At 38.5% G+C, this 11,885-nt stretch overlaps 1 protein-coding gene across 1 annotated transcript in view; it reads left to right on the forward strand.

The window, feature by feature from the left end:
• Positions 1 to 10,234, forward strand: part of LOC117508945 (vacuole membrane protein 1-like) — a 65,975-nt gene extending 55,741 nt beyond the window's left edge. The window contains exons 7-11 of the mRNA XM_034168780.1: positions 1,984 to 2,072; positions 2,267 to 2,395; positions 4,851 to 4,912; positions 8,164 to 8,263; positions 9,285 to 10,234. Coding sequence (XP_034024671.1) covers positions 1,984 to 2,072; positions 2,267 to 2,395; positions 4,851 to 4,912; positions 8,164 to 8,263; positions 9,285 to 9,428 — 524 coding nt within the window. The 3' untranslated portion in view covers positions 9,429 to 10,234. The remainder of the gene's footprint in view (positions 1 to 1,983; positions 2,073 to 2,266; positions 2,396 to 4,850; positions 4,913 to 8,163; positions 8,264 to 9,284) is intronic.
• Positions 10,235 to 11,885: the final 1,651 nt, after the last annotated feature.

The following is an 11,885-nucleotide window of genomic DNA, read 5'->3' on the forward strand; positions in this document are numbered from 1 at the left end:
TTGAAGGAGTCACACATGGGTGTGGAGTGATTATTCGAAGAATGACCCACGTTTTCATCTAACACGTATCCACTACTACGGTGCCTCGCTGTACCCCGCACGTGCCATGTAGAAGCCACGGCCGACAGGTCATTAGAGCCTCGAATGGCTCGCTGTAAAAACATTAAAAATAGTTACCTTAAGCCTGGGTCCCACTGAATAATGAAGGATGAAGAAGGAGCCACGCAGCATGTTTTCTTTGCTACGAGAGGGTTTCTTCAACTATCGTGGGAGTTTCATGGCTCTGAGTGGCTCTTAGAGGCATTATCTTCAGTTAATGATGCTCCTCTCTGAGCGTGGCGCTAATTTCAAGAAGTTCAAAATTTAGCAACAACAGCGTGGCGCAGTTTGTGTACGAGTTACTGCAACGGCTTAGAAGCATTTGCGTGGTGCTTACGAGTCTGCTAAAAGCCCATTAGCTTAAGGTAACTATTTTTAATGTTTTTTATAGCTTGATAACATCACGCTACACGTGGCTTCTACGTGGCACATGCGGGGTACAGAGAGGCACCTTAATAGTGGATACGTGTTAGATGAAAACGTGGGTCATTCTTTGTATAATCACTCCAAATCCATGCATGGCTCCTTCTTCATCCTTCATTATTCAGTGGGACCGAGGCTATAAGCTGTTCAAAATATATTCCACATGGAGCAATAAAGAGAGGAAAAAGAAGCATCCAGATGAAACAGTCCTCTGTGATTCCAGAAATGATTAGAGGTGTTTTCAGCATCCAAGGTTTGGCAGAAAATGAGGTGGAATTGTGTGCGCAACAGGAGAGCCGCTCCAAAAATAGCCTCTCGGGTCCTGCGTAACTGCCAGGCGCACGGATAATGGGCTTTTAGCAGACTCGTAATCACCACGCAAATGCCTCTAAGCTGTCGCAGTAACTCCTACACAAACTGTGCCATGCTGTTGTTGCTAAATTTTGAACTTCTTGAAATTAGCGCCACGCTCAGAGAGGAGCCTCCTAACTGAAGATAATGCCTCTAAGAGCCACTCAGAGCCATGAAACTCCCACAATAGTTGAAGAAACCCTCTCGTAGCAAAGAAAACATGCTGCATGGCTCCTTCTTCATCCTTCATTATTCGGTGGGACCCAGGCTTTACTATACGCAGCATCCAGCGCAGAGCACTACCGGCAGGCAGCCGGTAGAACAAAGAACGGCGGCCAGCTGTGATCACAGCGGGTGGGGATCGTCACAATACAGGTCGTGCTGTTGCATGAATCAAAAACATCCTTGTGTCAGGGGCTATCGCCATGCAAATGACGAGATGCGCAGAAACAAAGTGAAAACAAATAAACCCTTTACAGTAATGTGTTTCATGTTTTGTTATTCCTCTGTAAATGAGGAAAAGTAGATTGCACATGTAAAGTTTGACTGAAAATCATTTAGATAGTTCTTATAATTATTTAGGCTATTAAACATGGTATGTGGTAAGACTATGGATGCTAAAATTAAACTATAATTAAATTTAAATTGCCTCCAAATGTTACATTGGTGAGATGCTGCTTTTTGAACTTGCCTTATTCACTTCCCTCCTGCATAGCCTGTGATCTTTGCCATGTGACCACAGACATTCCACCCACACAGAAATGGAAATGAGATCAGACAAGCCGCGGCACATTTTTACCAGTTTGCAGTTGTAATGCCACCAAAAAAATAAAAATAAAACAATTCTTAGAGTACAGAAATAACACAACAGTACTCTCACCAAGGCTCCTAAACCTCAAATGACATTTGCAGACACTGTTAAAAACCACGTGTCTGCCAAATAGTTTTTTTTTTTCCTATTCTCTCTCTTTTTTTTTTTAAGAAATGAAAAAATGTAGACTTTTTCAGTGACACCCATACATTTTGCAAATTTTTGCTGCAGCAAAGTCAAATGGTAAATTTAAACTTTGTATTAAAAAAATGCACAAGCATGGCATTAATTCATTCTCTGATTACAGGGTTTTGTCACAAGAGCAAAACTAGGAGTCCAGCATATAGTGCAGAAAGTGGGATTCTTTGGGATCCTAGCATGTGCTTCAGTAAGTTGAAACTTAAGTTTCTATAAATAAATAATAAATACATGTCCTGCATTTTATGTATTTATTTTACAAGAGATTAGTCTTAATTTAATATATCAAGTACTTGTGCCTGTTGATTTCTGTTCCTGTTGATTTCTGTTATGGGGGATTTCCAGTAATATGTTATATGCACATGAATAGTCAAAATTATCCAGTGTGTGTGTTTCAGATCCCAACCCTCTTTTGACTTGGCTGGAATAACCTGTGGTCATTTCCTGGTTCCTTTTTGGACATTCTTTGGAGCTACTTTGATTGGGAAAGCCATCATCAAGATGCATATACAGGTCAGTCAACTTTTTGTGAAGATGGTCAGAAACTACAAAAGCACAAGATCACTTTAGAATTCATCGGGAAAGTTTAAGTTTATTAAAAAAAACACACACACAAAGAGGAAGAAAGACGAAGGGACAGAGCCACCTAGGTGCCTGGACTTGAGAACCAGTGATGGTAGGTTTTAAAAGCTTTTTAAACCTACCACTTCATGACTCTGTAAGCTCTTCCCAGATGTCTATCACCTGGGGGTGTGACAAGCTCTCGTTCCACAGGATCTTGCGATATTAAAATGTGATTATATTTCTCATTGAACCTTTGCGGAGCCTCCCCCCACCCCCAGAGCATGTTTGTTTTTTTGTTTTTTTTTGTTGCTGGCAGCTTACTTAGAAAATCTTTCAACTTTTCACAACTTCTTCAACTTTTCCAAGTCTCCGCACATCCTTCTCATTCAGATCTCCTTATTTTATAGTGGTTGGCATCCAGCTTAGTGGTGCATTAATGTGACTTTCTGCCTGGCGTCTGAATTACAGTACCTCTTTCAGACCATTATACAAGCGCGTCTTGTCATGCGTGTAATCATGGTGCAATCTTTTGGCCACAGATGATAATGCAGCATTTTTTTCATATGTAAGTAACTTTGAAATATAAGCGACAGGAGCCGTATGAGGGGCGGATGGTGGACGAGTGGTTAGCACTGTTGTCTCACATTGAGAAGGTCCTGGGATTGCCTTATCCATTCTGTGTGGAGTTTGCATGTTCTCCCCGCATTTGCGTGGGTTCCCTCCAAGTACTCTGGCTTCCTCCCACTTCCAAAGACATGCAGGTTATGTGAACTGGAAACTTTAAATTGATGTCGGCTTCAACATTTTGTCCATGTGGCACGTTTCACTGGGCATGATCCAGAACATAGGTGCCTGTATTTTAAGGACTCCAGTGGCTGGAGAAGGTTAAGAGGACACCGTTTCATCTTGCTAAGGCACACAGAATGTTATTTTAAAGATGAGTGTTGTCTTCCTGGATGATTGTCATCCAGGGTTTTTCTGCGGTGTCATGGATGCAGGACCAGCACATACATACTCCCAGACTTGACTTTAAAAAAAAAAGGTTGTTGGGTCCCCCCCAAGTAGATCCAAAGGAGTTGATAATTGCTAAGTGTATTGTTGAGTCTGCCCCACTGGTGACTAATATGATCTTGGCTCAAACAAGCCTATATGTGAGTCGCTGAGTGGGCTGGCAAACTAAACAAAATCATCTCTTGGTGGTACCAGTTAGTGATCTCACGAGGATGCCTTCCAGACAATCTGTTGGGCTGCAGGGGTTACAAAGGATGTAGTGTAGAAGGAAATTGGGCAGACAGAGTTTTTTGTTTTTTCTTTCCCTCTGTGTCTATACCTTGAACCCCTTGGACAATCACGTGTCATATCCTGTCTGAATTTGTCCAGGGGGGCATGTGTCACGCTGTTGTCTTATCACTTTCAAGGCCGGAGTAAAATATTATAGTTTTGCCCCCCGCTTTGCTGATTTACAAACCACATAAACCCCCTCACAGGGCCAAACTCAGACCACAGAAACAAACTCTGACTTTTGTTTTAAAAAAAAATGGCCACAAGGCTGAGCCACTAAAATTAAGAATAAAAATGTGTGCACAATTTTTGCACATTGAGTTTGTGTATAGGTTACTCTGTATCGTGTACAAAAATAAATAAATAACATTTCGAAGCTTTTCATTATTTTTTTTGTAACGTCTTTATGGTTCTATGTGTCTGGTTTTTTTTTTTCTTCAAAATGCTGTGTTCATTTTGTTCTTTGATGATCACTTTTATTACTGTACTTTAAGATACAGAGAGAAGTAAATACAAGTCTAGACTTTAATTCAAGGACCTTAACAAAAATATTGCATTTAGGAATTACTGCCATTTTTGTACATAGTTCCACCTTTTTCAGAGGCTATATAGATTAGAGAAACAACATCATTTAAGTCTTACCTGTTGCATCACAAGTTATACAGCTTGATGGTGGAGCGGCAGAGAGAAGAATTTTAAAACAAGAAAACTGATCAATTTGAGACTTGAAACTCCCATGTGGCTTTTTTTTCCATAGTGGCTGAAATTCATCTTTTTTAAGAAAACCTTTCTCTGTACCAGATGCTTACTTTTGTGTGTGTATGAATACACATCGTAGTACTGTGCAATAAAAACCTAAATAAAAGCTAATAGACAGTTTTGTAAATTTAATTTTAAAAAGTAACTTTAAACAATGGAATATTATTTTATATTAAAATGTCAAATGAAGATTTATTGTAATTAGTTTTAATCATAAATTTTATTTTTAGAACCTTGTCCTAACCTTTGGAGTATCTTATGCATTTAGGTTTGATTTTGCACAGCACTGTATATTTTGTGCTGTACTGATGGAATGATTCATTGACATGACTGACACTATGTTGTTGTCTGTTTCTCCCAATAGAAACTTTTTGTTATCATTACCTTCAGTAAGCACATAGTGGAGCAAATGGTGTCACTCATAGGGTAAGTGTGTGTTTGTTTGTCTCGGTGTTCTGTGCATGTGAAATGGAGAGCGGTTTTTGGACTCTCAATTTCTGAATTTTCTTGATGAATATTTCACATCCATTTTGACAGTTGTTTAGTGATCATTTATATATATGTTTTGATTTTTTTTCTTTTCTTTTTTAACTGTGACATGCTTGTGCATGCAAAGGTTCAGTGTATAAAGTAGTGAACCATTAAAATAATTGTTAATGATTCTACTTTGAAAAGAAGCTAAAAATTACTGTCAGCACCCCTCCCCAAATCTGCACAAAGTGATATGAATAAATTATAAAAGAAAAACATATTTAATAATAATATAGGAATAAACTATTTGTGGGGCATCTTTCATTCAGGAAATGCAGTTTGAAGAGCTTTACATCAGAATGAGGAATTTAAAACTACAACAGCATCAAATAAAATCATAGTGCATTCAAATCAGAGAAGTCAAAATGCAGATATTCCAGATACAACCCTAACATCAAATAATATCCCAATTTAAAAGGCCTAAACATGAGCGATAAAACTGTTAGAATCATTGCTCAACATTTGAGAATTCAAATGCAAGTTCAGCATGTACGAGTCACCATGCGCTCCCATCTCCTGCCTGAATCCACGGCCGTAAACCCACTCACACAGTAGCAGAGCTGAACATAGTATTTATTTCCTTTAATGTAGCACAATTAAATGGTCACTGATTCACCCAGTCTGTTACAGAAATGTTTAAGTTTTGCACTCGCTTACGCACAGTGACTCTTCTTTCTGGGATCTAGTGCCCACACACACATATATGTTTGTGTTTAAAACAAAATCATTATAGTATGAACAACAGAGAAAACATGTTTTAACCCTAAAATAAGACGAGCAGAAACCACATTAAAATTTAAAAAGTCTTAACCAGTGTTATTCAGTAGACTGAGTTAAAACATGTCAAGATTAATCAAAAGACATTATTTACATCAGGCAAAGATATGTGGTTAAAAAAAAAGAGATAAAAACAAATACCCTGAATAATCAGTCCCCACTATATAAATAAACCTAAACAAAATAAAATTAGGCTTTGAAAAGACTCTGGAATAGATCGACTGTACGCGTGTGTGTGTGCTTGTACAAAACACAGTAAATCTTGCTGTAGAGGTGCTTCTCTGCTGTTGGCTCTGGGAGACTTGTGAGAGTAAAATGAACACAAGAAAACATAAGAAATTTTGGAGGAAAACATGATGTGTACAAAAAAATAAACTGATATGTAATACTTGTTGCTCACAACACAATGATCCCAAGTGTAAAGCCAAATGAACACTTAAAACATTAAGGTCTCAGAGTGCCAGACTGGGTCCAAATCTCAGTCCAATTCAAAATGTCTGGTTGAATAAGGAAAAAGGTTTATTCACCCATAATCCACATGCAACCTGACAGCTTACAAAGAACATCCAGATGACGAAAACTGTCAGTTACCCATTAATACAGAGGTGCACATGTTAAATATTGATCACATCACTTTTTTTGTAAAGTACTTTTAAATTACATTACTATGCAGAAATGTGGTGACACTGACAATAATAATTTTCTGTTGTTAAACTTTTTAAGTTTTGTTCTTTATAAAACAAACAAAAGCAAATCAACCATGTAAAATCCAAGCAGCTGGATCTTTAAATTCTCTGAAAGATTTTACCTTCTTAAATGTGAATTATTTTCTGGTTTCTTGACTTTGTGGACAAGATATTTCAGGATGTCATGTTGGGTTGAGCAAAACAGACTTAACAACCCCCACCTGTGCTTGTGTGCTATTTTCAACATTTTCTGACATTTCATGGAGCAAACAACTAATACAATTGATAATGAAAATAACTTTTAGTTGCAGCCGTCTGAAATATGTTAGGATTGTATTTTATTATATAAAGCTGTGTGCAAGATTTCCTTCCATACTTTTTGTCAGGAATGTTTTTTTTAAATTTTTGTCACTCTATATCCTTTATATGTTGAGATATTTTAAATATTTGTAAAATAACTGCTTTTTATGACAAAATATTTGGAAGCAAGATTGAGTTATTGGTAGAATTTATGGTTACAGTTTACTGGCAAATTGACCAAACGATCGTTGACAAATCCAAAAACTACTTTTTCAAAATTCTTCGATTGGTTATAAAAATATAGTTGCAGCCCTAGTGTAAAATTTAATTAAATTATTAAGCATTAGAAGTGTCAGAGTTTGGCTGTTTCTTTGGACTCATTAGTTATGATGAATGTCCGACTTCTTGCTGATTTCAAAATAAGATATCCCGGTTCATTCCCATGAAACTGTGATAACCCCGATGACTCGCTGTGATGTGTGCAAATGATGTTCCCCTGTTGATTCAGGGTGTTTTTCATGTTGTAACTGCTTTTGAGTGTCCCTGTAGTTGCCTGTAAACTGGGAGCAATCAGAAAAATGAGTCAGTGAGAACTAGACAGCTTTTATTTGAAATCAGAAATTCTCCAGTTCCCTTTCACTGTTTAAGAAAATTCTCGTTTTTGCTGAGTCTCTTCCAAACATGATGTTTATGTGCTGACCAGGGACAGAATTTGGTCCATAGAGTAAGCTACAGTTTTGTTTTGTAATTTCTTTTAACTCATGTTAGTGATTAAAGGTTTTTTGTTAGTCGGGGCATCATTGTTCTTATCTCTGAACGTGTACCACTGCAACCCAAACACCCAAACTGCAGTGATGATGCCTCCACACGGCCTAACTCAGTTAAAATCCTTGATGATGAGCTGATCCGCACCCCGCCTAATAAGGACATGAGCACACCCTGATGAGATGTTCTTCCACGCAGAAGGCAGCAGTGGTGGTAAAGGTGATGACATCATGTCGACTCATGTCCTGGTTGAAGGGACTGACACAGCCCCACATAGAGTATAAAAGGAGGGCCGAGGAGTGGCTGCTTCACTTCACACTGCTGAGGGGCAGCGGAGGAGGTGGATGCTCCTCGTGTCGGACAGGGCCTTCAGCAGCAGATCTCAGGAGGTTGCTTTAACTGGAGGATAAGGGAGGTGCTCGATTAGTTCTCAGGGAAAGAGATGACTTCCTGAGGTTCTATGATCCTCATGGAGGGACTCACAAGTCAGAGTCTGAAGCTTAAATGTAGATTTCCACAGACGAGAAAAGATGCTAAAGGGTGAGTATATTGATGTTTCTCTTCTCATCTTTTGTCCTCTTATCTACTCCACCTGGATGTTTGTGGGTATGATGTCAGATCTGTGCCTAAAGTCGGTCCATCGCTCCAGAAGCCTTTCAGTCAATACCTAGAAGCACAGAAGAACAAGCTGCACCACGCTGGGGGCGGGGCATCAGAGGTAAGGACAATACATGACTTTAACTTGCTTTACAATGAAGGTCATGTTTGGCTTGGAAACGAGGTTCTGACAGGTTTCTCTCCAATTTCACTTTAGGATTTGTTCAGCAAAGTGATTAGCAGGGAAAAAAAAGATTATGACAAAGAAATGGCACAATGTGGATCACAAGGCAGCGTAGAAACTGCCAAAGAAATTAAATGGGTCACAAAGCAAATGAATCTCAATCTTACAAAGAATATTTGTCTAATTTCTTGGGAAAAAATTACACACAATATAAGACAAGTAAAATTTCAGTCAGATAAGGACTTTTTAGACATGTTGAATTTCACTTGTTCCATTGGCAGATTTTTTTTTTTTTTTTTTTTTGCTTTCTACAAGTTACAGTTTTAATGTTAAAAAATCATGCAATGGTAGAAGTGAAAATCCACTTCAGAATTCTTCAAATAAGACTTTGAAGTGAGCTGAGAAAACTCACCTTGAGCTACATTTTACTAGGAAGTGAGCATCTGTTGTAAATAACAGCAGAATTAAACACCTAATGGTGTTTTGAACAAAAAAAAAAAGACAGACCTTGTTTCATCTGATGTGATTCCAAACAGGATATTTTTAAAAATTAAGACATACCAATATGTGTGTCTATAAATATCTTTATGACTGCTATTTTACTTAAGTGATTGTGTCTTGTGTTAATTATAAATTACGTTTTGACTAGAAATTAGATATATTTGACAAGATGAGTTTTTGGTTTAAATTCAGACTGTCAGATCCAAGGTGGAGCAAATTACTGTTGTTCAGTATATTTTGTATTTTACAATCAAAGTTAACAAAAAAGAAAAGAGATGACATTTACCTACCAAGGTCAACCAAATTAAATGTAAGATTTTTTTTAAATAGCGTTAAAAATTAAGCGATGAACAATTTCATCAAGATTTCATCATTTCCCACCTTCTAAAATCTCTATTAAAACTATTAAAATAATGCTGTTTTCTGTAGTGGTGGTACTGAACTCTTGGTTTTCCAGGACGACCACTGGCTGTCATGGGTGTTTGAGAAGGTGGTGCTGGTCATGGTTGCCTACTTCGTCATTTCCATCATCAACTCCATGGCTCAGAACTACGCCAAACGGCTGCAGCACCAGCAGCACATTGAGGAGAAAACCAAGTAACGAGACAAAGCGACACAATCATCCACGTGACTGTTCTTACTCCTGCACTCAGCCTTAGTCACTTGAAACTTAACAACCCCCACCTGTGCGTCTGTGCACGGTCTGTCCCTCCTCAGATTCTGTAGATCTTAATCTCATCTCAGTTTTTTTGTGTGTACGTGTGCGTCAAACAGTTGGTTGCACTGCTGATCTTAACATGTTACTTTAACTCATTGACCTCAGAGGTAAAGCAGCAGCTCGATGGTGACTAGCATCCTTGGGCGGAGCCTGATAGACGCTATGCCTTATGCAAGACGGGAGGCGCCAGCTTCCCGTGAATACAGTCCATGACTTGTAACTTGAGTTTTATTTAATTTTTGTAACATCTACACACTAATGGATCTTGGTTTGGTTTTTACACTGTAGTGTGCTGACAACTGCTTTGGTCTTATTGGTTCAGGTTTTTAACTGTCCTCATGGTTTTTGTTGTTAAACAATAAGACCATAGGACTTTATTTTCTGGAATAGTTGGAGGAGGGAAAAATAAAGCAGCTGGAGGGGGAGAGTAAAAAAAAAGAAAAGCAATATCATATTAGGACAGTGATATTGATGGCTTTGCACATTGTGTAAATATTTTTCTTATAGTGTGTGCAGATTTATTTCTATTCTCAAGCTCTGTGGACATGAATCAACTTAAACCAAAACAACAAAAAAGTGACATCATTTGTAAAGTGAAATTGTACTGTCGGGTAATTAGTCCCATTTCTATTCTGTACATGTAGGTCGAAGCTCGGAACAGATGACATATAAATCATATAAATCACGGTCTTTGTTTCCACGCGTCTTTGTGTTCTGTTACAGGACAGAATGATTCTTTAACATGTTTTTTTGTGATGAGCTTTGATCATGTAATTATTTAAGTACCGCTTAGTTTTGATGTCCTCTGATCTTCCATCCTTAAGGTAAGTGAAGTTTTCCCCCGATGGTTCATTTTTCTTAATTTTGGGAACAGAAATGAAAACTTGCTTTGAGGTTATGGGAAGGCTCTTCAGTTGGCCCATGTTGACCTTACTGTGACCACTGGGAGGGCGTTCCTGTGGACGCCGGATTCTACACCGGACCACTCTGCCATCCCGTCAGCTAGCTTATCAGACTGGTGTTGGCTGTTTTGACTCAAATGTCAGCAGCAGTCTGTAAGCTGGCTGAAGTTATGGGTATATAGAAGCAATGCTCAGCTGATGCCCAGTGTTTCCAGCATGCACTGCAACTTGTCCACTTGGGATAAAATAGTGTTCTTATTTGCTCCTGGGTTTCCCAAATTCTGTGAATTCTACAATGTAAATAAGAATAAAGTAATGGTGATGTTATCTATATCTTGTCTTTTTTAAAATGCAGTATAACTTTTTTTCTGCTTGAAAAATGGTAAGAATTTATCTTTTCATGGTATACAGTGCATTTAGGAAGTATTCACAGCACTTACGTATGTTACACCCTTATTCCAAAATGGAATAAATTAATTTTTTTCCCTCAAATTCTACTATCAGCACTCATAATGACAACATGGAGAACTTTTTTCTTGAAGTTTCTGCTCATTTATTAATAAAAACAAGAAATCATATGTACATACAGTGGGGTAAAAAAAGTATTTACTCAGCCCCCGATTGTGCACGTTCTCCTACTTAGAAAGATGAGAGAGGTCTAATTTTCAACATAGCAACTATGAGAGACAAATGAGGAAATAAAAATCCAGAAAATCACATTGTAGGACTTCTAAAGAATTTAATTGTAAACCATGGTGGAAAATAAGTATTTGGTCACCCACAAACAAGCAAAACTTCTGGCTCTCAGACCTGTAACAACTTCTTTAAGAAGCTCTCTCTGTCCTCCACCTGTTGGAAGTCATCTGTATAAAAGACACCTGTCCACAGCCTCAAACAGTCAGACTCCAAACTCAACCATGGCCAGTCTGAGGTCATGGCCAAGACCAAAGAGCTGTCGAAGGACACCAGGAAGAAAATTGTAGATGTGCACCAGGCTGGGAAGAGTGAATCTACAATAGTCAAGCAGGTTGGTGTGAATAAATCAACTGTGGGAGCAATTGTAAGAAAATGGAAGACATACAAGACCACTGATAATCTCCCTCGATCTGGGGCTCCACGCAAGATGTCATCCCGTGGGGTCAAAATGATCATGAGAGCGGTGAAAAAAAATCCCAGAACTACACGGCAGGACCTGATGAATGACCTGCAGAGAGCTGGGACCAAAGTAGCAAAGGCTACACACTACGCAGAGAGGGACTCAAATCCTGCAGTGGCAGGCGTGTCCCCCTGCTTAAGCCAGTACATGTCCAGGCCCGTCTGAACATTGCCAGAGAGCATATGGATGATCCAGAAGAGGACAGGGAGAATATCATGTGGTCAGATGAAACCAAAATAAAACATTTTGGTAAAAACTCAACTAGTGTTTGGAGGAAGAAGA

Source organism: Thalassophryne amazonica, chromosome 4, assembly GCF_902500255.1.
Source record: "Thalassophryne amazonica chromosome 4, fThaAma1.1, whole genome shotgun sequence".
In the NCBI taxonomy this organism is placed as follows: Eukaryota; Metazoa; Chordata; class Actinopteri; order Batrachoidiformes; family Batrachoididae; genus Thalassophryne; species Thalassophryne amazonica.